The sequence below is a fragment of the Emydura macquarii genome, unplaced genomic scaffold (genome assembly GCF_026122565.2).
Source record: "Emydura macquarii macquarii isolate MOO-44397 ecotype Brisbane River unplaced genomic scaffold, CSIRO-AGI_Emac_v2 contig_2805, whole genome shotgun sequence".
Taxonomy (NCBI): Eukaryota; Metazoa; Chordata; order Testudines; family Chelidae; genus Emydura; species Emydura macquarii.
In genome coordinates this window covers 2,501,075-2,526,141 of record NW_027132942.1, presented here as the reverse complement: position 1 = coordinate 2,526,141, position 25,067 = coordinate 2,501,075, and the positions used below count along the sequence as shown (strand labels likewise).

The 25,067-nt window shown below is 43.9% G+C and overlaps 1 protein-coding gene across 3 annotated transcripts in view; it reads right to left on the bottom strand.

Annotated features, from left to right (window-relative positions):
* Window positions 1-25,067, bottom strand: part of EIF2B3 (eukaryotic translation initiation factor 2B subunit gamma) — a 136,291-nt gene that overhangs the window by 37,413 nt on the left and 73,811 nt on the right. For all 3 annotated transcript variants that reach the window (XM_067567803.1, XM_067567806.1, XM_067567804.1), the window contains 2 exons: window positions 21,743-21,832; window positions 1,582-1,706 (listed from right to left, as the gene is read on the bottom strand). In XM_067567803.1, coding sequence (XP_067423904.1) covers window positions 1,582-1,706; window positions 21,743-21,832 — 215 coding nt within the window. The remainder of the gene's footprint in view (window positions 1-1,581; window positions 1,707-21,742; window positions 21,833-25,067) is intronic.

The window sequence follows — 25,067 nt, the reverse complement described above, 5'->3', positions numbered from 1 at the left end:
GAGATCAGAATAAACCCTATAATGCGTAGTCCTGTCCCAGTGGGGAAGAAGCCTGCAACTCAGAAACTTCCCTGTGATGTACAAGGAAGTTTGACTCAAGGTGAGGGAAATGGTGGAACACACAAGCAGGGTGAATAGTGTCATGGTGGTAGATGTCACATTGGTTTGACTCTCAGAAAACACACCACAAAAATCTCGGGATTCTAGGTTTTTAAAAAGCACTGACAAGCAAAACCCTAACGAATGTGTTTTCTACATTACTTGAATTGACATTAGCCACTCATAATATGTTTGACCTGGCAGTGATGGGTTAGAGAAGGCTCACTACATGCTCAGCCACCGACGACATGGAGCACTGGCCTCCATTTCCTCTTGCCCAACAAAGCAAACTGGGCACAGAATCACCTTAGCTGTAAAATGATCCAATGTTTTTAGAACACAGGCAAGTACCTGAAAAGTGCAGGTTTTAGGGTCTGATCCTACAAGCTCTGTGCATGAATACCTATTGTTTCAATGGGTACTCCAGATGTGAAGCACTTACAGAATTAGGCCCTTAATTTCCACATTAGGCGGCATGCCCTTATTTGAATAATGTGCTTCTGTAGGATTTAAGTAAAGTCTGCTTGGTGGTTCAGTGATTAGAGAACTGGCTTTTCAGTTCTGGGAATCAGCTCTACACCTGCCTTTCAATTCTAAATTCTGGGCATCAGATTTCCCAATCCACTGCTGGCGTTGGTGCCGTGGGCACCCAGATGACAAACACCGAGCTGTTCACCTGGAACGAGCCAGCTGGTCTCAGCTCAGTATTTGTTGGCTAGCAGCTCAGATCTGGGGGGGAAAGCCTAGAACAGAAGCAGTGCTGCCTCTCACCCCATACTGAGTATGGCTTTTCGGGTTGGGGATTGAGGTCACTGACAGGACAGCGTGCAGCATTTTACCGTGGGACTATCTGGAAATGTACAGATTAAAATAACCTACTGGAATCTTTACCGTCATGTGGGCTTGGGAGAAAACAGAGGAGACGAACAGCCAGAGACCCCAGCTGGTAGGGGCGGAAGTAGCCAAACCAAGGACCTTTGGTTCTTTGGCCATTCAGAGAACTTTCTACCGTTTTGACGGGACTTGCTTGGCCTGGGCTAAGTGCTGTTTGTGCTAACTCTCCCGCTGCCCCGCCCTCTGTTTCCTGGCCCAACTGCCCCTCTTACCCTCTTCTTCCCTGTCCCCCTTCCCTTTTCTTTCCATTTAGCTTATCCCTTCTTAAGGAATCCCCCAATCCCTCTCCCCAGAACAGCGGAACGAAGGAACATCTACCACCATGACACTGTTCACCCTGCCTGCACCTGTCTGGTCTATTTAGACGGGAAGCTCTGCAGGCCAGGGACTGTACCACTCTGTGTCAGTGCAGGGGCTCACACAATGGCGTCCCACTCTTGCTTGGTCCTAAGGCATCACCATAATAAGCGTGGTGAATAAATAAAAAAGAAAAGGACCCACTGATTTAGGCAAACTCTGGAGCTATCCCGTAGCTCAGCTGCAGCATAAATACTTCAAGATCTTCATTAAGCTGATTCTTGCACTGACCTAATGACTTTTGATCCTTCTTTTGATCCTGCTCTTTGTGGTCTTGTTCTCGTAACGATGCAGGAGCGGAGAACTGTTTCCTAACCAGATATGGAATCAGTTCACTTCGGACAGATGTTAATGACCTAGGAAAAAACAAGGTCCACACATGAAGTCCATGAACATGAAGTGCCAACATCAGTTTGATTTCTTCACAGAAGACCTACCCGACATTTTGCAGGCTTCTTATTTAGCAGAAATAAAAATGCCAGATGCTTGAGAGCAACTGGTATCCAGACAGCTTCTATTAAAAGAGTGCTTTCTTACTGTGTATCAGTGGTTCTCAACCGGCAGCCCAACCAGCACACAGCGGCGGCCCCTGTGACATCCTCAGAGCCATACCGTTAGCACTGGATGCGGTGCACAATGGTAAATAGGTGGAGAACCACTGCTGTATACGGATCAAGAAGGGACCTCAATAAACCTTCTTTGTGAGATGGGGAATCAAAGAACTCACTTTGCACGGCGGCAAACGATGACACAAGGCGCGGGGGAAAATAAGAGAATCCAGTGCCTGCTGCAATGCCCTTCTCAGGGAAAAACAATACAGAAACTTCTTGTTGAACAACGAAATGTTCAGGAATATTTGGAATACTCAATCCTTAAAGGAAAACAATGAATCATTAGCCATAATGGTGTCCTCCTGTTCCACTGCTCATCTGAAAACCCAAAGAACATTTACGGACTATTTCTTTAACCAAAGGAAGTTTCACACACATCTTAACAAGCCCAGGAATGAGTTGTATTTTTTGAAGGACCTCAATCCAATAGCCACTGAAGTCAATGGAAAGATTCCCACTGACATCGCTGGGCATTGGATCTTTCTGTCTTTTGTACTTATCTGGCCCCGCTGCCAAAGAAACTCAGCATCTCACAATCTTTTAATGTATTTACCTTCACGCATCGCTGTGAGGCAGGGCAGGGCAGGGCTGTTATCCCCATTGTACGGATGGGAACTGAGGCACAGAGAGACTAAGCGATTTGCCCAAGGTGATACAGGAAGTAAGTAAGTGGCGGAGCAGGATTACACCCAGGTCTCCAAAATCCTAGGCTAACACCCTGACAACTGGTCTACTCCTCTGCTCACTTTTGTTTTTGCACAACAAATAAAGTCTGCTTCTCCGCTGCTCCCAGGAATACCAATACCTGTGTCTATTGCACCTAAGCCTGTAAATCTAGTATTTTATTGAAGAGCCAACACTGGATGATCATTCGAGTTTGCAATAACAAGTGTTTGAAAATAACATACACGTAATCATTGTACTATGTGAGGAGAAGGAGCCTGTGGCCTATACCTTCATTACACTGTGTCAGAAACCAGTTTTATTGTTATTGCTTCATTATTTTAACAATACGCATTTTGTTGCTGGACTGTTAATTATTTAAAGGCTGGGAAAACCATTCAGCAAACTAATCCAACTTGGCCTGTACAAAGGCGTGTATAACTTCCTGTAATCTATGAGGAAAGGTTAAAAGAAAATAAATATGTACTGCTTGGTTACATGATGATAGGAGGTGGATAGCCATAAACCATGGAAGGGTGCAGACATAAGGGAAAGAGAGGGTGGTACATGGGACAGAACAGGGAGTTAACTCTGGTTTCAATAAAAGGAGGAAACATTTAGGTTGAATATTAGGAAAACGCTTTCTGGACAATGAGATCTCTCAAGTGGTGGAAGCCCTGAAAAATAGGCAGCACAGAATAAATCCACACCGGCACCCTGGGGGTGCATGACGCTGGAATGGACTTGGGAACCAAAAAAGGACTTTTCCATCTCTAGTTCCCATGAGCAGGTTCAGATTTGATCATCAGACCTACCACAAAGACGAGAACGAAGCACTCTCCGGGCACTCTGACAACAGAGGTTGGAAGGCAACGTTTGTGTTATATACGCTGCCCTGTAATTTTTTAGGTTTTGCCTATGGCACCATCTGAACCATCCCAAATCTAACCCATTGATCTTTATCACTTTTGTCTTGAGAGAGAGCCCGTGTGCGCCATCTGGCAATCTCTCCTCAATCTCCAAAACAACATAATTATATATCATCTCGAGGTAGCCATATTTCAGGAACTAATGAAGCAAAACTCTTCATTCTTTAATCACAAAATTTCTCACCACTAACCATTTACAGCCTCTCTTTGCCATGGCTTCCCAGCCCTGAATTCTGACATACGTGTGGGTATGCAGACGGGCAGTTTACTAGCTTAAAATGTTTGCCTGCAGCTGTGCCATTCAGCAACAATTTCCTGCTTGGGTTTTAGACTCTGTCCAAAACCGACAAGCATGTTTTTTCCTCAGAGGCTGGCCATGGCATTTATGGGACCCACTACCTATAAAATATCTGAATATTTGGCACAGTCTTAAACAGTCTGAAGCAGAGAAACAGTCTTAAACAGAGTAGAAAATGAAAGAGGTGGAAATGGGGAAAGACAAAATTTTGCCTTATTTTGGATGTTTTACTCTTTCCTGGTCATACTCTTACAGCCTTCCCATAATTCTCTGAAATGTTATCCATATTCCTCACTTAAAAAGTGGGCCTAAATCTTGGTCACCTATAGAATCTCTCTCTCTCTCTCACTCACTCACACCTTTGCTTACTATTTAATCAGGATTTAATGGAACTGTTCAACACAATTTGCTTTTGGAAGGTATTAAAATATTGGCAGAGAGGCATCTGGTGTTAAAGATTTGGGAATTTCACTTGACGTGTTTTACAAATGTGGCTACTTAAAGTGACTGTGCAAGAACATTATTTGAGATTCTGATAAGTGGCAACCACACATCTGGCTGGGGCAAGAATGAAGGAGAAGAATGAGAAAGAAAAGGATTAGGACTGAAAAACCTTAATCAGGAAAAAAATTAACAAGAATTTGGGAGGGGGCCAACTGGCCTGCACCTAGATTCAGGAAAATCAAAGAAGAAATTGTTTCTGTCTCAGCACCATAAAAAAAATATTCTAATAATAATAAAATCCTCAAGAGCAGCTACAAAAGCGTATGTAAAGAGCAAGAGGAAGAAAGGAGAAGCTCATTAAATCTGGGAAACGGAATCTTTCCTATTCTGTCACCATGGCCCTGAATTTGTCCCTCCCTGACTCAAGCCCCAAGAAAGCTAAAAGACACAAAGAAAATGACGTAAGGAAACCTCTGCTATTTCCAGACTGATGAAGTGAGGGAGTAATGCAAACTTAAGGCAAAAAGCCCATTAAGAACCATGTCTTGATGACTATGGTCTGACACTTAACAGAAAAATATGGGGGGTCAGGAGGAGATGTACTTGCTTTTAAGAAACATTTGCTAAAACAAATGGACTTTCATAAATTGTAATTAAAGTAACCAGGCTTTTCCATCTTCTATTCCCTAAGATTTTGTTTTTTAAATGTTCAGATCTGTCTGCTTGCATCTCAGCAGAAAGTAGTAGGATGTCAGCAGAATTGCCTAAGTGTTCGAAATGCTGCTACTCTATCAAGTGTAAAGAGAGAGAACTAAATATTGCAATATCTTTGCAACTCCAGTCCCACTGAGAACAATGGGAGCTGGTGGCCATTCTGAAAGGGGTCAATTCATAATGGCTCAAACTTCAGTTATGAAAAATAACAGCCAAAAAATGACCCTTAATCCCAAATACCTTCGGAAGCCCTCCATTGCACCAGAGCTACTCAACAGGCAGGCCAGGAGGAAGGGGGAAACAAGGGTACAGTGATGTGTGCGTGCAGGGTGACGTAGTGAGGAGAAGGGGGAAGCTAGTGTGCATGGGCAGGGGGAATTTGGTGGTGTGGTCACAGAAGAACATAAGGAGGCGCAAGAGACAGGTGGAATTTGGCGTGATCTGTGTATGAAATTTTTAATTTTTTTTTTTTAAAAGGAAAATTTCCAGACAAAAACTATATTCAAATGGAGTTAAAGTTAGCAGTAATATCAGAAACTTAGGGATGTTGTAATCACTCTCAAACCAAAGCATTCTAAACTTAAGAAATTCACAGTTAAGGTTAAACTTTAAAAAAATCCAAACACATTAAGGTTTGGAACAGCATAGTTAGGACACCCAGACAACCTTAACTCGGCCCTGTGATGACACCACGGGGAAAGAGGAAGAAGAGGGATGACAGAAACCAATGTGTCTTTAAAAATCACTTTAATTTAGTCAGGGTCCCTCCGACACACAAGAACGCCTTAATCATAACTGTATGTTTTTGCATGGTGTCACTATAGGGCAGAGTTTAGGTTTCTGCTAGAGCAGAAACTTCAGTTGTGAAGAACAGTAAGAAAAAAATTACCATTAATCCCACAAAATATTGTTCAAATGTAGCCTATGCACAAGATCTCTGAGTTTTCACTGTACAGGAAGTGAGAGGAGTCACTGACACAGCAGAGTGAAGGTTGGTTGAGTGCCCATGTACATAACACACATACAGACACACAAAAAGAAGAAACACTTCAAGCCACCAAATGCAGCCATGTCTGGGATGGAACATGGCGGCTGTTGTAGCTTGCAGACACATTCCATAACAGAAAATGAAGAACAATGGATCCAGTTGAAGCAGAAAGTGGATTTAAGGAGACAGAACATGATCAGCTAGATTGGAATTTAGTCTGGATACCCCTATTGCTATAAAATGTGCGATGTGATTTTTATTAACCTTGATTTCCTGTGTCACGATGCTCCTTATCATCATTAACAAAGAATCTCAAACCACATGGTCTATTTAAACACATCATTTGATGTACCCCCATCCTCCCCAAATGCATTAAACCTAGGTGCTAGGCTGGTGCTATTGGAATGGATGCACCCACAGCTTTAATCTCCCTGTGCTATTTTTCACTTGCTTGAGACGTTTTTAACAGCCGTGTCAGTCCCATTTACTGGCTGTCATTCATTTTTATTTTCCATGTGTAACATTTAACACCATAAAACACTATTAATGAGAATTTGCATATTAATACCCCCCCCCCCCCACACACACACACACTTTTTTTTTTTTTTATTAATCTGTGCGGAAGCGTGAAATCTACTATTGCTGCAAGGCACACCTATGAAATCTGTCATCCTTCTCCATGGCTTAGTTACAGGGGGTTTCACTTAGAATCACTGTTAGCAGAACCAGCTATTTCCATAGGTGCAGACGCTGTTTATGATTCTTAACCACAAAGCAGAAGCTTATCTGCGTTTTCCTTCTCTAGCATTGTCCCTTTCTTTTTTAGCGGCATAATGTTCGCTTTGGTAGCGCTACGTAACACAGTGGGTCAGGTTCTGATCTCTGTTCCCAGAGTGATTCCACTGACTTTGCTGGAGAGATTCCAGATTCACATGAAAAGTAGAATATGGTGCAGTATTTCAAATCAGAACTTCTGGTTGAAGTTAAAATGTATACATATACACAAGTAAACAAAGCCTATAGAATATCATAGCACCGGTCAAAAGGAGTTTCGCATGTTTACAAATGATAATAAAGATGTAAGAAAAAGGGAAAGAGGACGAAATAGAGGGGTGGAGGAAGAAAGAAAAGTTAATTATGAAGCTTGTAGGTACACAGGTCATGGTTCTCATCGTTTAAGGGATAAAGCCAAATAACGTTTAAAAATTCCATGTAAGCTGGGAGCTCTCTTGTTGAATCTCAATGTTATTTTCTCCTGATCCTTTGATGGAGATTAAAAATTTCCATGTGAATACAAAGAAAGAAACAACAGTTACTCCGAGATTTCCCCCCCCCCCAGCTTTTAATTCTCTAAACTAGAGCAACAGCCACCATTCCCATCTCCTCCCCGCACTCTCCCCTAAAGAAAAAAGTCAACTCACTTTGAAGAAAAGACAAAACAAGGCCAGGGCAAGGAGGATTAGGGAAATGATATTTATATCATGGATCAAATTAAAATGTCAATGCAAGAGGCAGGCAAAGAGCCCTTGCCATATATACACGCCAGGCATCTTTCCTCACGGAAATAGGAAAGAGATCTGAAAAGAGTTAATGCAGTCCTGAGTTAATACCACCTGCCTCAGACTCAACACCACTTAAAAGACAGTGTTTGGGTCCATTTCCCACAATGTGGTTTTAAAGGGTACAATGGAAGAAGCAATTAGAAGCCTTTTTCCCGTCTCCTTACTGAGTCAGTGCAAAAAACTTTGGAATTTCTGAGACACGCTAAGAATGTGGAGCAAGTAGATGTGGGTTACATGTGGAAGGGAAAAAAGTAGCAACAATTAAACTGCAAGATCTGTTTTTGTGCTGCATTCTGCTAGGAGACAGATTCTGCCCCACATCTCACAACAACCTCTTTCCCCTATTCGTTTTCTTCTAACCCAAAACTAATTTTAACCAATAAAAAAAACCAACTCCAAAGTAACCAAATGGGCCAATAAACTATTAGGCAGTTCCTTGTGCCTAACCTAATAACCCACAGCATTAATCAGGGCACTGAACAAACATTAGTGCATCTTTCTCCATTTTTGTCCCTGTTTTGCTGTGAAAAATTATGGGGCAAAGCAAGTAAATCTATTTTTTTTAAAATCTGACGTTAGTTAGGAAATTTGTCAGCATCTTTTGTTATATTGGAGCTAAAAATTCACAGATGGATGGAAACTCTGAGAAACATTCTGTTGAAAGACAATTCCACTTGCCTGCTGCCATACTTGTCTTCTCAGATTTTCGATTACAAGGACCTTTGGTTCTGACAAGTTGACCGCCTTCTGCTTTCATAACCCTGCGTGTGACTCTTTCTACAGCCATCATTCTGCATTCCTGCCTAGCCTCAGGCTTTTGACCTTAGACCCAAGTTTACGAGTGACTTTCTCAAGCCCCCAGAATTTCTTTTAAAATCTCAGGACTCTTGGTGGTGATGACTGGCCAGAGGGAGGCACACATGCAATTATCAAAGGCGCCACAACCTGAAAGTGGCGTGACTAAATTACAGAAGGGACGAAGAGACGGTCTGACACAGCGAAAACTGTTCTTGAGTTCCATCAATGTTTGGGTTCGCTTAGAGCTGTAGTCATGTTTCCTGAGATCTACTTCAGCCAAAAAAACATTAAGAGAACTAGGTAGTGCTCTCAGAAATAAAACACAGAAATTAAGATTCCTTTAATTTAACTAAAAGCCCAAATCATTTGAAAGTATGCACACACACATCCCTAGGGGTCACCCAAACGCCCTTAACTCTGCCCACCCAGAAAACAACAGGAACACCAGATAGCTCCAGGTTAACCAAGGATTTTGCCTAGGAAAGCCAACAGGTTTTCAGAACTGCTCTCTAACAGAAGTCTTCAAGTGAAGAACAAGAGTGAATGGACCTTTCCCATACAAAAATCCTGTCTTACACAAAAGCAGGACTGTGTGGAAGAGAACAACGTATTGCAATGATACCGGGAAGCTTGGGATAATGTTGTCCACGAGGCCTGTCTAGAGGAGATGCTTGACAGAGTCACGTGAGTGGTTCAAAAAACATGCTAGGGGTTATGCGGTGACAAAGTTCAATTTGACTGGGGACTGATCGCTGAGGCTACCAGTAGCTGAATAATGCAAAAAGAATCTCATCAAAATTGCTTTAATTTTTAAATGAATCCGCGTTGGCCATTTTCATGCCCTTTATGACTTCACTTTCTGCAGTTAGAGTCAATGGGCCCGATCCTCAGCTGGCGTGCCTCCACTGAAGTTAATGGCTAAGGATCAGGCACACTGAACTGTACTAGCACAAATGCTCCTGGATAACAAATTTCAACACCACACGCATAAGTATTTACAGAAACAGAATGGTAACATTTTCACATTCAAGTATTTGTCACAGAGGCGCTTGCATGCTCACCCAGTCAGGGAACAAAACAACACTATGTGACTTTGGACCAATCATAACCAACCAGCACAGCTCAAATTTCAAATGGCACATTGAAGTCTCACAACAAAGGATCTATGGTCAAGCCACAGAAATAAACCGACTCCATCAAATAAGCACACTAACAGAAACGAGTCTAGTCATGGATATTCTACACACAGAAAGAAGCTGCATTCATCAGAGATCAGATTTGTTGAGAATGATTTGCTCACATCTAGTTTGAACAGTTGAGTTTTTTCCATTTAAGTTTCGGTAAAGGAATTTTGCATCAACAAGCTAAAGCAATACTGGGGAAAGATGGTGATCTGGAAAGTTCTACGTCTTGTCATGCCTGGTAAAGAGCAATGTCTGATGTGAAAGGAAAATGGAGAAGATGAACTCACATTTCATGTTCTAATTGATTAAATGCACAAGGCGGGTTAGGATTTTTTTTTGCTTGTTTGGAGAGCTACAATCTATTTGCTCTGTCTACATACAGTACACTTCCTGCTGGAGCTGTTTGTTTATTTACCCATTTTAATCACAAGGAAAGTATTCATTATAAAACCCCTATTTAAAGCGAAGAAGAAAACATTCCAACCATACGGCTGACACATGTGAACTCACAGGTATTCACAGAGCAGGTTCTGTTTTTAAGGCCATACAAAGACCACCAAGCTGGGAGTTTAGCTCTACCAGACCTCCCCCAGCCAGCAGTGCTTGCCAGGAAACACAGGTGACAGTCTGAAGGATAAAAAGGCATTTACAGGGGAAAAGGAAAAAACGCACTGGTTTAGTCTGCAGGACCTTAACATAAACCTGCACGGGGCCTGTGTACAACCTACCACACAGCCATTCAAGTGGGAGCCTTCATACAAATTCACCCTCACCCCAATTTTAGAAGATCCATCTCTTCCCTGTGCTGCCTCCTGTTTTTTCCACAGGGGAGGAGAAAGCAGGGGCAAAGCACTCCTATTTCAGTTTTTCCTTAGTCCCAAGATTTCAAATGCTGACCCCAGAAGATTGTCGCTTCCCCTTTGGAGACTCCTTTCTCAGCTGGTTTATCTGGAGATTTCTGCAGGCAGGCTGAGGGGAGTGGAGTGGAGAGAAGCTTACAGATGAAGCAATTTAGGGCTAATCTACTCTAGAAGCGCTACAGCAGTGCAGCTTGACCGATGCAGCTGTGTCTCTCTAGTGCATATGGTGAAGACGCTCCATGCCAACGGGAGAGAGCTCTCCCACTGGCATAATAAATCCACTTCCGCAAGAGGTGATAGCTGTGCTTCTTCCACCGACATAGTGCTATCCACACCGGCGCTTAGGTTGGTATACTCACATGACTTATTCCCACCCCGGGCAACATCAGTTATACCGACGTAAGCGGTAGTTAGACCTAGCCTTAGAGGTCACAGAACTCTGCGACCTCACCCGGTTTATTCCTATTTATTTCGCCAGCGCAAAAGGCAACGGTTGGCTTCGTTGAGAGTGAGCAAGCAGGTAGAGCTTAACTTTCATTACAAGTTTTGTCGCAAAGGAGATTAACCCTCAGTTCAGGGAACAGAGTTACTGGTAACCCTGGCTGTTAGGTCCAGAGTGCTGAGGCAAACAGGAGAAGAATTAATCTTTGTCATTAGCGCTAAATCAGCTCCTCTATTCCATCAAGCCCCTGCAGGCAGAGTATTCAGCAGGGAGCGAGTGGTGAGCGAGATGCTAGGGTGGTGAGTGAGAAGTTAATTGTATCGGGGGAATGGAGGCTATCATGCAGTCAGACCTTTCAGAGTAATCACACCATCGCTCTCTATAATATATGGTTCTAATTTGCCCTGCTAGTATCAGGAGTCCTGCCACAAAACAAAACTGTCCAGTGACCAAGTGGCTGTAAATAAAGCAGTGGATTATCCTGCCTCAAACAATTCAAGATTACTAGGTTCAAACCACAGATCTGGTTTTTAATATGCACAGATACACAAAAGATTACAATCAGATCTTGAAAAGAAAGGGCATCATAGGAACAGGAAAAATGTTCCAATATGTAAGAGATGCATTTGCTGGTAACCTTCTTTTATACACATGCTTAAGAGGCAGATTTTCACAAAATTGAGGCTAAAGGTCCACTTGCATTTGCAAATGCAGTTACCACAATTGTGCATACAAACTGAGCTATATTCATATGCACAAGTGAAGTAATTACACATGGGCAAATGCAATACAGTATCTACTTTCTGAACACTCAGGCCTAAATCGTCAGATATGTTTATTATAGGCAAGTGGTGCCACCCTTAGTTAAGGTTGACCAACACTTTCCATTAGAAGACCTTGCTGCTTTCACTTGCATATAAACTTTGCCAAACTTTAACCATTTCAGCTGAAATTACCATACCAGGTGTTTGCCTCAGGCGGATTTGTTTTTGGAAAGTTTCAGCAAAAATAGTTCAGTCATTTCCAAGAATGGAATTAGGGGGGAAATGTGTTGTTTTTCCATGTTAAATAAAACACACACACACATCCTTTTTAAAAAAGGTTTAGTTGAGAAGCTCTAGCACAGTGGTTCCCAACTCATGACCCGTGGACCAAAAGTGGCCCGGCCAGGTCTTTCAAAGTGGCCTGCCACTCCCCTGTTGACGGGGGCAGGAGACAAAAGCCCACAGGTACGTAAAACATGAGGACCTGAGAGAAGGGTCAGAATCTGGGGGACGCATGGGCCATTATAGCAAGTATGTTCTGTTCATTCCCATTGAAGCATCTGGCATTGGCCACTGTCAGAAAACAGGATACCAGGCTAGACGGACCATTGGTCTGACACAGTGTGGCCATTCGTATGTTCATCTGTAAAACGGACAAACAAGTGCTGTCAGAACAAATTCATTAATGTCTGTGAAGCACTCAGGGCTGGTCTACACTGGCAATGGCAGTCAACGGGAGAGTAGCTTGCATTTCTCCCATCGACGTCCTTAAGTTCACACAGCATCGACACAGCCTTACTTCTTTTGGGGAGGTGGACTAATTGAGTCGACCAGAGAGTGCTCTCCCATTGACTGAGCAGGTCTACAAGCAGGTCTACAAGGTGCACAGAGGTTCGGCTATGAGCGCTTGTAACTCGCTGACCCTTCTGGCTGAAGTGATAGCAACCATGAGTACTGTTTTGAGGTTAAGATGGTAGGCAGAGCAGCACATGAGGAGCTCAAAGGGGACTCCATAAGCCTATGAAGGACGGCATTGAGGTCCCATGTTGGACCAGGGTCCTTGATTAGTGGGTAAGCATGCATTAGGCTGTGAAGGAACCCTGGGAGAAGATCAAGAGTGATTATTGGTGGATGTTATGCTGATAGTGCCACCAAATGGACCTTGATCGAAAGAGAGTCCAGAGAGTGTTTTAACTGCAAGAAATAATCCAGAACTTTTGGTAACTGGGCCTGCACCAGGTCACACTGGGCCACCCATATTAAGAACCTTTTCCACTTAGTGGAATAGGCTTTCCTTTTGGACAATTTCCTGCTCTGGGCTAAGATCTCCTGACTGTGAGACGAGCAGTCCGTCTCCATGGTGCTCAGCCAGCCAACATCCAGGCCATTGGATGTAGCAATTTTGGAATACTTGGCCTTGATCTCATGACCACAGATTGGGGCAGTCTGAGAACCTGACTGGCAGTCACACAGACATCTGCCAAAGGTCTGTCAGTCAGAACGGTCTCAGCCACTGGGGGAACATAAGGATGAGCCTCGCGTTGCTTTGGTGATTGCGCTGGGAATCAGTGGGATCAGCAAGAAGGCGTACAGAAGACCTCGATTCCATTGTAGATGGAAGGCATCTTGTAAGATCTGCTGCTCATGCCTCCCCTGGAACAGAAGTTCAGTGGCATTGTCTTGGGTGGCAAGCAGATCTATCACTGGTCTGCACCAGTGAGAAATACTCAGTCAGTGATCAGATCCAGCAATGACCTCATGTGGTTGGAGATGGGCAGCCTACTTAGGAAGTCCACCAGGTCATTGCTGTCTCCAGGGAACCATAGAGCTACTGGGGTTATGCTGTGTAGAAAGCACCAGTTCTATAGCAAGATCGCTTCCTTTGAAAGCGGAAGAGTGTGCACCCCCTTGTTTGTTTATGTAGTGCATCGCAGTTGCTTTGTCTGTCGGTATGTAGACTACTGAGTGTTGAAGAACCAAGGGGAATGCCAAGCACAACAGCCTAATACATTTACATGTAGTCTCATTTCTTCTGGGGACAAAGTCCGCTGAATTTGCAGGTGGTTCCAGTGGGCTCCCCAACCTGTACCAAATGCATCCTCTTCCCCTGTACTTCAGTGGAACCTCTTCTGTGGCTCCTAGATGAAGTAACCAGGCTGCTTCTGTTTGTAAAATGCTCTTGTGAGAAGGGTCCCTGAAGAGGAATTGGGGGGAGGGGCTGAATAGGGGATAGCAAAGTAAACTGAATTGTGCAGCTGTGGTGACAATTTCCAATTCCCATTTGTCAGCTATAGTGTTTGACCACACCTTGTGGAAAGATGCAAAGCAGTCCCAAATGTCAGCTCCTGAGTCATCTTGGTGTGGCTTCCGGCTATTTCGTCATATCTGCTACCTCTGGTAGCCTGGTGCAGGCCAGGAGGAAAAGGATGGGCATCTCCAGCAACCATGTCGTCACTTTCTAAGTAGATATTTGGGCTGGTGACAGAGAGAGAACAGCAGCATTCTCTACCTCTAGCGTGGCTGGTCCTGGAAAGGCTTGTGGTACAGAGACACAGTGTAGGTGCCCAGAGATCAGAGGGTTCCCATGGAAACTTTGAGGGAATGTAGTGCCTCATTTGTTCTTACACTAAATAGGTCTATCCTCTTGAATAGTAAGTTCCCTGTTCTGGCTTGGACTTGCTCTGGTATCCCAGATGCCTGAAGACAGGAGGCCTGGCACATGGTGATTACCTGATTCATCCATTGTCACTCATAATGCCATTTTGGCTACAATTTGACCCTTTTTGATGGTATTCCTCATCTCCTTTCTGCAATCCGGCGGGCAGTTGATAGCCCTGTCCACATCAGGAGGCTGCATTTCACAAACAGCACTTGATCGTTTGTAATGAAAAATTGGAGGAATGTCGAGGAGTTTGCCTTCAGGCCAAACAAGTCCAGCTTCTTGAGGTCCTTGTCTTTAGGGGTCCCCTTGCTGAATCAGGTTCTCTCCTGGACAGCAAAGATGACAAGCAATACTGGTATTGGGTTGGCGTAGAAAAGCTCAAAGCCTTTGAGTGGAACCTGATACTGCTCTTAATCTGCTTTGAGGCTGGGGAAGTGAGGCCAGAGTGTGCCACAGACCTTTCGCCAGGTCTAGGATGCCTTGCTGATTGAAGGCAATTTTTGTGCGCACCAGGAGCTGAGGATATCAAATAACTTGAGGGTGTTTTTCTTAGATCATCATTATTCTGATGTCCAATGTCTCCACTATCCTCAGTATCAGCTCGTAAAATGTCATGAAATCATCAACAGCCATCATCAGGTGGAGCATTCCTCACTATTTCTATTACTTCCTCGGGGAGCTCCCTCTGGTTCTAGTGAAGGCACTCTCCCAGAGATGCTGGTGATCAGAAGCACCTCCTCTTTGCGAGACATGGGAAAGGGCCATGCTCTGAGACCTATGAGAGGCTGTGCCCCAGTAGAGCCAGTATGACCATGGTGGTAGGTTATATTGGTACTGGCCCAACCAACGATGGCCCATCCATTGCCAGCCCTGCATCGGGACATGGTACCACATATCGAGGTACCCTTGCTGGTATCGACCTAGTTTTTCAGGGGATGGCTCTCTACTTGAGACAGGAGAAAAGGAGTGTCCCAGCGATAGGGAAGAGAAGTAGCTCTCTGGTAACAGCAGCACCAAAGGGTGTGGTTCCACCGCCCATAGTGGTGGGGCTGGTTCTGATGACTGTTCCAGGGCGAAGAGGAGCAGCGAGGGAGGCTTGAAAGCATATCTCGGTGCTGTGAAATGTTCTGGCACCAGCATGGAAGTTGGTATAATAGGGCCAGACTCTCTCAGCCTCAATTTCTCATGTGGTGTTTTGGTGATCTCCTTTGTCAACGCTGAGGGCTTCTACCTCGACCTGGAGTCCTCTCTGTGGGGTGGATGCATTGCTCATTTAGAGCTGTGTTTATGCCTGGCGCAGAGGTACCTTTCCCGTTCAGGGGACAGAGCCGGTCTCTACACTGTGGTGGTACCGATGCCTTGGGGCAGAGGTTAACATAGTCAGTGTCAGGGATGCTGGTGTCGGGGATTCTGGCACCTTCGTTTCCTTGCTGGAAGCGAGAGTCTGGTGCCCAGCAGCTAAGGTGCTTGCTGAAGATGGTATCCCAAGTTCCTGCCTGGAGGACACCTAAGATCCTGAAGCTGATGCTACCCTCACATGCTGCTCCAAGAGGCGTAGCTTGAGTCACATCTCAGGACTTCCGCACGCAAGACAAAAAGGAGCAGCAGTTAACAGACTTGCTGGGGACATATGCTTCCCTGAGACAGAACAGGCAGCTGCTGGCTTCTTCTACGGTGAGTACAGGGTTTAAACCCTGAGGGTTTGGAGTTCACCATAGCTAGCCATTGGCACGAAGTATCTCACCCGACTGTACAGGGAGATCTCCCATTTGTTCTAACTGCTTTCTCTCTCTTTTTCAGGGGGGAGGGCACACAAAGAAAAAAGAAAATTAAAATAAAGTGATAAAAAGGTATCAATGAAGAAGCTTCTTTACAGAAGTAAGGTTTGAAGTCAAAACCAGGTCAGATACAGTCCATGCTCCGTGTCATTGCTGTGAGTGGTAAGCGGGAACTAAAGGGCCCAGGGCCGCTCTGCTCTTTGAGCTCTCTTATGGGAGTATGAGGTGACTCAGGGCATGTGTGCGGCCCAGACAGACTCTGGGAGACAAAAGATGCCGTGCTTGCATGCATGGTGGTGCATGCGCTCCAGTGGAATCCACACGGACCCGGACTCAAAGAAGACCATGTGTTTTTATGGGGTTATAACGTCTCTGAGAAAATGTGCAGCAGGATGAAGTTTGACAAAAGAGATCTTAGCAAGGAACCACATTTTTTCATATATTATATATACAGTAAAATGATTTTGGGGGGAAATTATAAGCAGGGCCATATTTTTTTTTAGAGAGGCCTCAACCTAGCCTCTAATTTTCTGCCCGCCATCAATTGTGGGTGAAAATGACAGCATTCAGATGACTAGGCCTCATTTGTGGGACAATCAAGTAGTTAGACATCTATCATAAATGCTATCCTTTGTGCCTGTAACTGACTGTGGGCAAGACAGTATGGATATTATAAGCACACATTGCATATAGCTGCATGCAAATCCATACCTGTCACACCCAAACACACCTGCTCTTCGCTTTTCCAGCAGAGACTCACAAAAGGAGATTTGGGGTGTCAGTGATAAGCTCTGCAAAGCAAAAAAGTTGCTGTATTTTTCTTTCAAACAGAAATTCTACCAGGGTAGAGCTTTGGAAATGTTTTGGAAAAGGAACAAGTGAAAATCTACTACGTTATTTCACGTAGGACACAGTTTTTCCATTAGAAGTTTCCTGGGGATTAGAAGCAAACAAACTTTGAGCACGTCCTGCATTCCTATGAACACCTGCCTATACAGCATGCACGATTCAAGGAGCACAGGTTCAGATCCTCCCTCTGCTACACAAGGGAAAAGCAATAAAGACTCTTTTTCTATTTTCCCTGGAAACAGCAGCAAGGCAGGAGTCCAACCTAGCGCGAGAGAGAGTGGCAGAAAAGGGGACTGGCTACTGTGCTGGCCAGGCCTGCAGAGTCCCAAGGGCGTGAGGCCCACCAACTGTGGGTGTGACCCTTCCCGCAGCTAGCTACAGTCTCTACTGCTGTCTACAGCTTCCTGGCCTGGGCTGCGTGCTGATCCTTTTAAGAGAAGCAATACTGTGCATTTCACCAGGAGGTGCAGGTGTTCACCCTGTGCCATCCAGCCCCATGCTGGCAGGATGGCTCCTGTAATTAACACACAGTCAGCACTGCTCCATTTCTCCCTCACCACTCAGAGGGGCTCCTACCACTAACAATCAGCCCTCAAGTTATCTTTATCCTGGTAAAGGAGGCTATTTTAAAAGGAAAAACCTTCTCACAGGTGCCATGTTTAGGACCCTGCATAGATAAGCTAGATCTTCTACTGAGTCATGCTGATAACGGGTTCTAGGGATCTTGCACAGAGATGTACGGCTAGCCATAGCTATCACCATGGCACCAATACCAAGTGGGTCCCATTAGCTCCAATCTCTCGGAGGCAGAGGCAACTAGGAGAGGGAACAAAGGGCCATGTAGGGAAAATCCCTAGGAACAGCCAAGCTCAGGAGAAAGTTTAGACCAAGCTTGTTTCTTGTTTAAGTTTCCATTATATGTCACCCGCAGGGAAACAGTAAGTTTGGACCATATTAGTGTAACGTGTGTGTTCTGTGCAGGGTGGGGCTGTTACATGCGCATAGACCTGTTCAGCTGGGATTCAGAATGGGACAGTGTTTGAGAGATGGGGGCGCGGGTATCATTTTAATCGCCAAAAATACATTCTTTCTGTGTGAAAAAAATCGTTTCCCTTGCATGAAGAAATAAACTCTGAGAAAGCTCTCCCAGGTTTCAATAGTAAGGGTGTGACACATCCTGATTCTGCATGGGCACAAGTATTGCAGTACTCGATGTGCACGCAACAGACACAAAACCGGCAGTTTTCACCGCCTGTCATTCAGACGCTCTAGGAGGCATTGCTTTTTGGAAGCTCTAGCGCTTGTTTGCTTTGCCAACAGACTGAGCTATAACGTAACAGAACTTCTAGCAGGAGCATCAGTTACACATTCACATTGATCTAGCCTGAAGCTCTGTGGGCTGAGTTATGGACTGGTTAATAACATGGACTGGTTAATAACAGTCTATCCTCCCATAGCATCTTCAAGTAGGTAATCCAAAGCACTTTACAAACACTGATTAATTTAGTCTCCCAGCAGCCCTCTGCAGAGGAGGAAACTGGAGCACAGAGAAGTGAAATGACTTGCCCATGGTCACGAAGGAAGAAGCCTGTGGTAGATTCCCTATCTTGTTCCTGAAGCACAGGACCAGCTCTTCTCTTCTTGCACTGCAGGATGGCTTCTCTGGGGTCTGACCCTCTCATATCCAAAACAACAATCGTACTTTGACCAATTGCAAAGTCTGAAGCTTTTGTTAAAGGATGTTTTCCCCCCTTTATAGTGGATGCTCAGCAACGTGACACTTGCCTACATTTAGTGTGTACACCAGTTCAGTTAAATTAGTGCAACTCCCCTCATAGGGATACAGTTAAATCGATTTAAGAGCATATTATATCGGATTATTTTAAATCAATTACAAACTGATTTAAAGTGACCCAACTTTAGACACTCAAATTGATTTACGTGCCTCTCCACACAAAGTTACGTTAATTAAATCAGTTTAAAACTCACATCTTTAATTAAACTGGTGCTATTGTGTGTGTAGACCTGGCCTTTACGCTATCTGGAATGACAGGCAATCTGTGCTCACCACCACAACTGCTCCCCATGCAATCCCTCAACCTGCCAGTAATCAAAATCAGAGCCCTGTGCAGATACAAAATTTGAATCCACATCCAATTCACAATTTGCAAAAATGATCCGCGGATATAAAGCAGATATCCACAAATTTGCAGGGCTCTAATCATAATCCTCCACTGCAACGTGCTGAAGCACAGTTAACCCTGGGTTTTGACTGTTACGCAAGGTGTTTTCTGCATTTGTTTGTTAAAATAAAATGAAAACAAAATGCAGATCCCACACTGATATTGCCACAATGAAAAAAGACAAGTTATTCCTACCATCACATCCCCAGGTTCAAATATTAACACAATGTAAATATTGTAATACCAAGGAAGTACACTGTGTCAGTGCTTCCTGGCACAGTACAACAGCTTCACTGTTCACTTCAGGCCCTGCTGTTAGTTTTAACCACACTCAAAATTAAACAAGGCATCTGAGCTTCTCCAGCCCCAGTGTGGAATTGCAGAGAAGCAAAAGCTTAATGAAAGTTTTCTCTGGACTGAAAAACAAAGTATTTAAAAGAAACAATTATGTAGACGTCAGTACTTTTGAGGCAAAAATATTCCACAGGATCTTTCAAAAGTCCTGGAATACTGCTATGAAGCATGGGAGGATCCCTGGGTATGCACTGTCCTTCCCTTCCCCCAGAAAAGAAAAACAAGCTGAGAATGCCCACCAGTGCCGGAAGCCTGAAAACCTGGATTATTCACTGTGGCAGGAATCCCATTTTCCAAGCATGGCAATACTGTACTGTGATTGGCTCTCTCACAGTTGGTTATTGGTTGAATAATAAACATATAGCTGAATAAAGATAAACTAGCAGCCACCTGTGGTTGGTAAACTGAGTTTTGTTATCAAGCCTTGAAAATGTTAACTAAACAGTAGGATACATGAAGCCAAAGTAGAAAATTATAATTGAAAGGGCTTAGAAAATAGGACCTAATTTAAGAGACGTGGGGATGTTCAGCATACAGATAAAAGACAACTGATGATAACTGCACAAATGAAGAGCTGTTTTAAAGAGGACAGGCAGCAGTTATAGGTGTGGAGAACAGAAATTGATGCCATTGGGATTTTCAAAAGAGAAGACACAATCCTGCTCTTGCTGAAGTCAACTCCAACGGGCTTCAATGGAAGTAGCATAAAGCCTTAATAATATTACGAGCCAAATTTTCAAAAACTGTACCTAATTTTGCACAGGCATTTTGTGGATGTAAATAAAAAAAAGCTGATGTCTGCACCTCTGAAATTTGTATTTGTACTGCAGTAGCACACAGGGATCAGGACCCAGTTATGGGAGGCACTGTGCAAACGTAAAACAGAGATGGCCCCTGCTCAAAAGAGTTTAAAATCTATGTTTAAGACAAGAGACAGACAAGGAGTGCACAATGTAGGGAATGAGGCAGTGAAACGCAGGAGACATCGAACATTATCATTTGCACCTGTAAAATTAAATGGAGCGAGGCCTTTCTGAAAACTTGGCCCTATATGTTCACTTAGGAAAGAAAGATGGAAACAATGTTTCACTCTGCTGCTGTGTGACCCCTGAGCACAACTTCACAAATGTCATCTGCCTTCTAAAATTAACCGTAACAGAGCCCTGGGAGTGTCGGCTGCTCCACGCACACACTACCTGTGGCCTCTCAAATTCCCATCTTGCAGATTTGTTTCCATGCCTACGATTAATTCAACTGATTGATACAAATGACCTCAAGTGCCAGACACAGCAATAGAGGAGGCCTACACTCAGCAGCGGTGAGAAAGTCCACTAGGGATTTGTTGCTGATTTTCCATTTAAAAGGCGCACACACGCAGCCCTGCTCCAGCAAGCTTTCCACATGTGGAACTCTCAACCAAATACCTAAGAGAGGGCACGCATCATGAGAACTTGTATTTGTGCCTTCCTTTGTGATCAAGGCAACTAGAAATTCCTTCCTTCCTCAACGTTCTCTCTCCTGTCAGTTTCTCGCTAAGAAATATGGCTATGAATTCAACTTCTAGTCACGACCTTTAGCCTCTCTCTCACTTCAAAGGGGGAAAATAGACTTGAGAACTCAGTGGACATTCAGCATCTGTAGTGGCACGACAGACGCCACAGAAGATCTAGGAAGTGAAAGTTGTCCCAGGCTGAACTACTAGCCGTGCTTGTTTTAAGGTAAACACGTTGATTTTTTTTTTCTTTCTGTTTCATGAAATGTTACAGCCAGGATCACTCTCCTCTTCCATAAATGGATGTTTTTCTTACCCTTGGTGGGTGGTCTCAGAGTTTCCACATGGGAACACCACAAACTAAGAACATAGGATGCTACAGAGATAGCCCGCCTGCAGGGTTAATGGGTGGGGAGGGGGAGAGAAAAGGTGATTACTGAGGGTCAAAACAAAGCATCTACTGGAGAAAAAGAAATAGGCATGAAATGTATTCACATCTCTACTCAGTGAGGAAACCCTAGAAGAAATGAATAGCCCAGGAATTACAGCTGTGTCGTAGAAGCAAGGGACATGGTGAGATTATCAGAACTGAGGCAAATGTGTCTGCTTTTGAATTTTGTGGTTGCAGGATTGAAGACAAAGACTCAAGTTAGAAATCAGATTTGTAAAACACCGCTAAGTGTTTGGACGAGTTGTCTGATTGTCAAAACAGATGCAAGATGCTGCTGGTACTTGTTTAACAGAACTCTGCAGATAGACAGCTGCGGATCACATTAAGTCTCCGGCGTTCCCCACCTCCCTCTGCCCCATTCCTTACCTATTTTCTACAAGAAAGTCCACCACGTACTTCTTCAGGCAGTATAGATGGGCATCTACCAGCCCTGTCCTGATGTGCATTCGAGGATGCCTGGAAGGAAAAAGAAAACATAAGAACAAAGCAAAAAGAAAAGGACTCATCCCACAACATTGCACAGCCATTTTTAAGAGCTCTGCCTTGTTGTGAAGCCAATGGATGGTAAAAGTTTACAAGGGGCAAATGTATGCCTGCCCACCTACTGCAGGCTTAACGAAGAGGTGAACAGTGATGGCTGCCATCACTGGAATTTGTCTATAAACTTGCACCTGTCGGCTTTGCACTGATCTACAACACAGGAAAACGCCTCCCCCAACGAGTCATTACTCCTGCTACATTTCCTTTGTAAGCTGAGATTGCACGTTGCTGGGCAGAAAGCCAAGGTAACGATGGGCCCAGCGTGCTACACATTAGAGTAGGTAATGTCAGGGTACAACATTTAAAGACTAACCTGTGGACATTACAGCTCTGGCCCCCGTTAACGGGTGGCCGTGAACGCTCTGCTAATGAACACAACTCACTTCAAGGAGGCAAGAACACTATTGTGATTCTTCCAGCAGCACCTTGTGGGGGGGCCTTTGAGAGAAGGGGGCTGCTCACCTTTCCTACTGGAACATCAGACTAGGTTACAGCCCAAGTAGAGAGCACTTGGTTATCTGATGCAGTAGCACCAAAAAGGCCATTCAAACGCTCTCTCATAACTGGACCTAGCCAAGCAGCTGTGAATGCTGAGGTCCTACCTATAACCGGTAGCAGCGTTGGTATTTTCAGTAACTCTCAGTATTCTCTATCGATTCAAACCTGTGTTAAGAACAAAGGACAGTTCACATCCTCTAGGGCAGTGGTTTTCAACCTTTTTTCATTTGAGGACCTCTAAAAACTCTCAAATGAAGGTGCAGACCCCTTCCGAAATCTTAGACAGTCTGTAGACCTCCCGGGGTCTGCAGACTACAAGTTGAAAACCACTGTTCTACAGCAGTGAGGCCCATTTAATCTTTCTCCCTGCACATCCTCCTCCTCTTCAAAGAGGGTGTGAAGCCGTGTACTGCAACTTACACCAAAGGATTCTGACATTTTACATTAATTTTGTTTTCCGCTCCATCCAAAACTACTCTCATTCAAAAATGTTCTGGCACAAGGAGATGGATGTCTGATCATCTTTCCTACTTCCCAGAGCAAAAAAGGGGGACTGCCAAAGGCTAGTCAGTAACAATAAAACACTATCAAGTTGCGGGAGATATTTTTAACTGGACTCATAAACCAAGCAGGGTTATTAAGGAGAGAAACTCCCAACCACACCTGAACCTGCCTTTACTTTTAGCTCTTTCCCCTTTGATGTCTGAATTCAATTATGAAGTTTGAACCAACACATCCTACCAGTGTATACCCTCCCACACCCTTGTTCCGTTTTCACCCTGATGAAATAACAGACCATGGATCACAATGACAATTTTTAAAAAGGTTCCAGAAGTGATCCCAGCAATTACAGGCCAGTAAGCCTAACTTCAGTACCAGGCAGATTGGTTGAAACTATAGTAAAGAACAGAATTACCAGACCTATAAATGAATATGATTTGTTGGGGAAGAGTCAACATGGTTTTTGTAAAGGGAAATCATGCTTCACCAATCTACTAGAATTCTTTGAGGAGGTCAACAAGCATGTCGACAAAAGTGATCCAGTGGATATAGTGTACTTAGATTTTCAGAAAGGCTTTGACAAGGTCCCTCACCAAAGCCTCTTAAGAAAAGTAAGTGGCCACGGGATAAGAGGGATGGTCCTCTCCTGGATCAGTAACTGGTTAAAAGATAGGAAACAAAGAGTAGAAATAAATGGCCAGTTTTCAGAATGGAGAGAGGTAAACAGTGGCGTCCCCTAGGGGTCTGTACTCTGACCAGTGCCGTTCAACATATTCATAAATGATCTGGAAAAAAGGGTAAACAGTGAGGACAATTTGCAGATGATACAAAACTACTCAAGATAGTGAATTCCAAAGCAGACTTCGAAGAGTTACAAAGGGATCTCACAAAATTGGGATACTGGGCAACAAAATGGCAGATGAAATTCAATGTTGATAAATGCAAAGTAATGCACATTGGAAAACATAATCCCAACTAGACATATAAAATGATGGGGTCTAAATTAGCTGTTACCAGTCAAGAAAGATCTTCAAGTCATTGTGGATAGTTCTCAGAAAACATCCACTCACTGGGAAGCAGCAGTCAAAAAAGATAACAGAATACTGGAAATCATTAGGAAAGGGATAGATAAGACGACAAAATATCGTATTGCCTTTTTATAAATCCATGGTACACCCACATCTTGAATACTGTGGGCAGATCTAATTGCCACATCTCAAAAAAGATATATGGGAATTGGAAAAGATATAGAAAAGGGCAACTAAAATGATCAGGGGTAAGGAAAAGCTTCCATATGAGAAGAGATTAATAAGACTGGGACTTTTCATCTTGGAAAAGAGATGACTAAGGGGGGATATGATAGAGGTCTATAAAATCATGACTGGTGTGGAGAAAGTAAATAAGGAAGTGTTATTTACTCCTTCTCATAACACAAGAACTAGGGTTCACTAAATGAAATTAATAGGCAGCAGGTTTAAAACAAACAAAAGGAAGTATTTCTTCACACAACGCAGTCAACCTGTGGAACTCCTTGCCAGAGGATGTTGTGAAGGTCAAGACTATAACGGGATTCAAAAATAACTAGATAAGTTCATGGAGGATCGGCCCATCAATGGCTATTAGGCAGGATTGCCAGGGATTGCTGTTTGCCAGAGGCTGGGAATGGCCGACGGGATGGGTCACTTGGTGATTACCTATTCTGTTCATTCCCTCTGAAGCACCTGGCATTGGCCACTGTCAGAAGACAGGATCCTGGGCTAGATGGACTATTAGTCTGACCATTTTTATGTACCGTCAAGGCATATAAGTGGGCCAATTCTAGTTTAATTTAGGTGCATTGCTCAAATGCATCATTCAGCTCAAGCTAAATTTATTATGGACTAAAGATACACTGTCTTAACAACCTATTTGTAAAGGAAAGATCTTACAATAATAGTGTAACACTTTAAAATATGTTACACCAATGGTTCCCAGCCTTTTTTCATTTGCAGACCCCTTAAAAATGTCAAATGGAGGTGTGGACACCTTTGGGCACTTGTCCTTACGATGCCGCTCCCCGAGGCAATGGAGGCAGCGGTCGTGGGGATCGCTGACCGGAAAGGCCTTGCTACAGATGGCACAGGCCTTAAAACCGGTTGAGCCGGGCATGGCT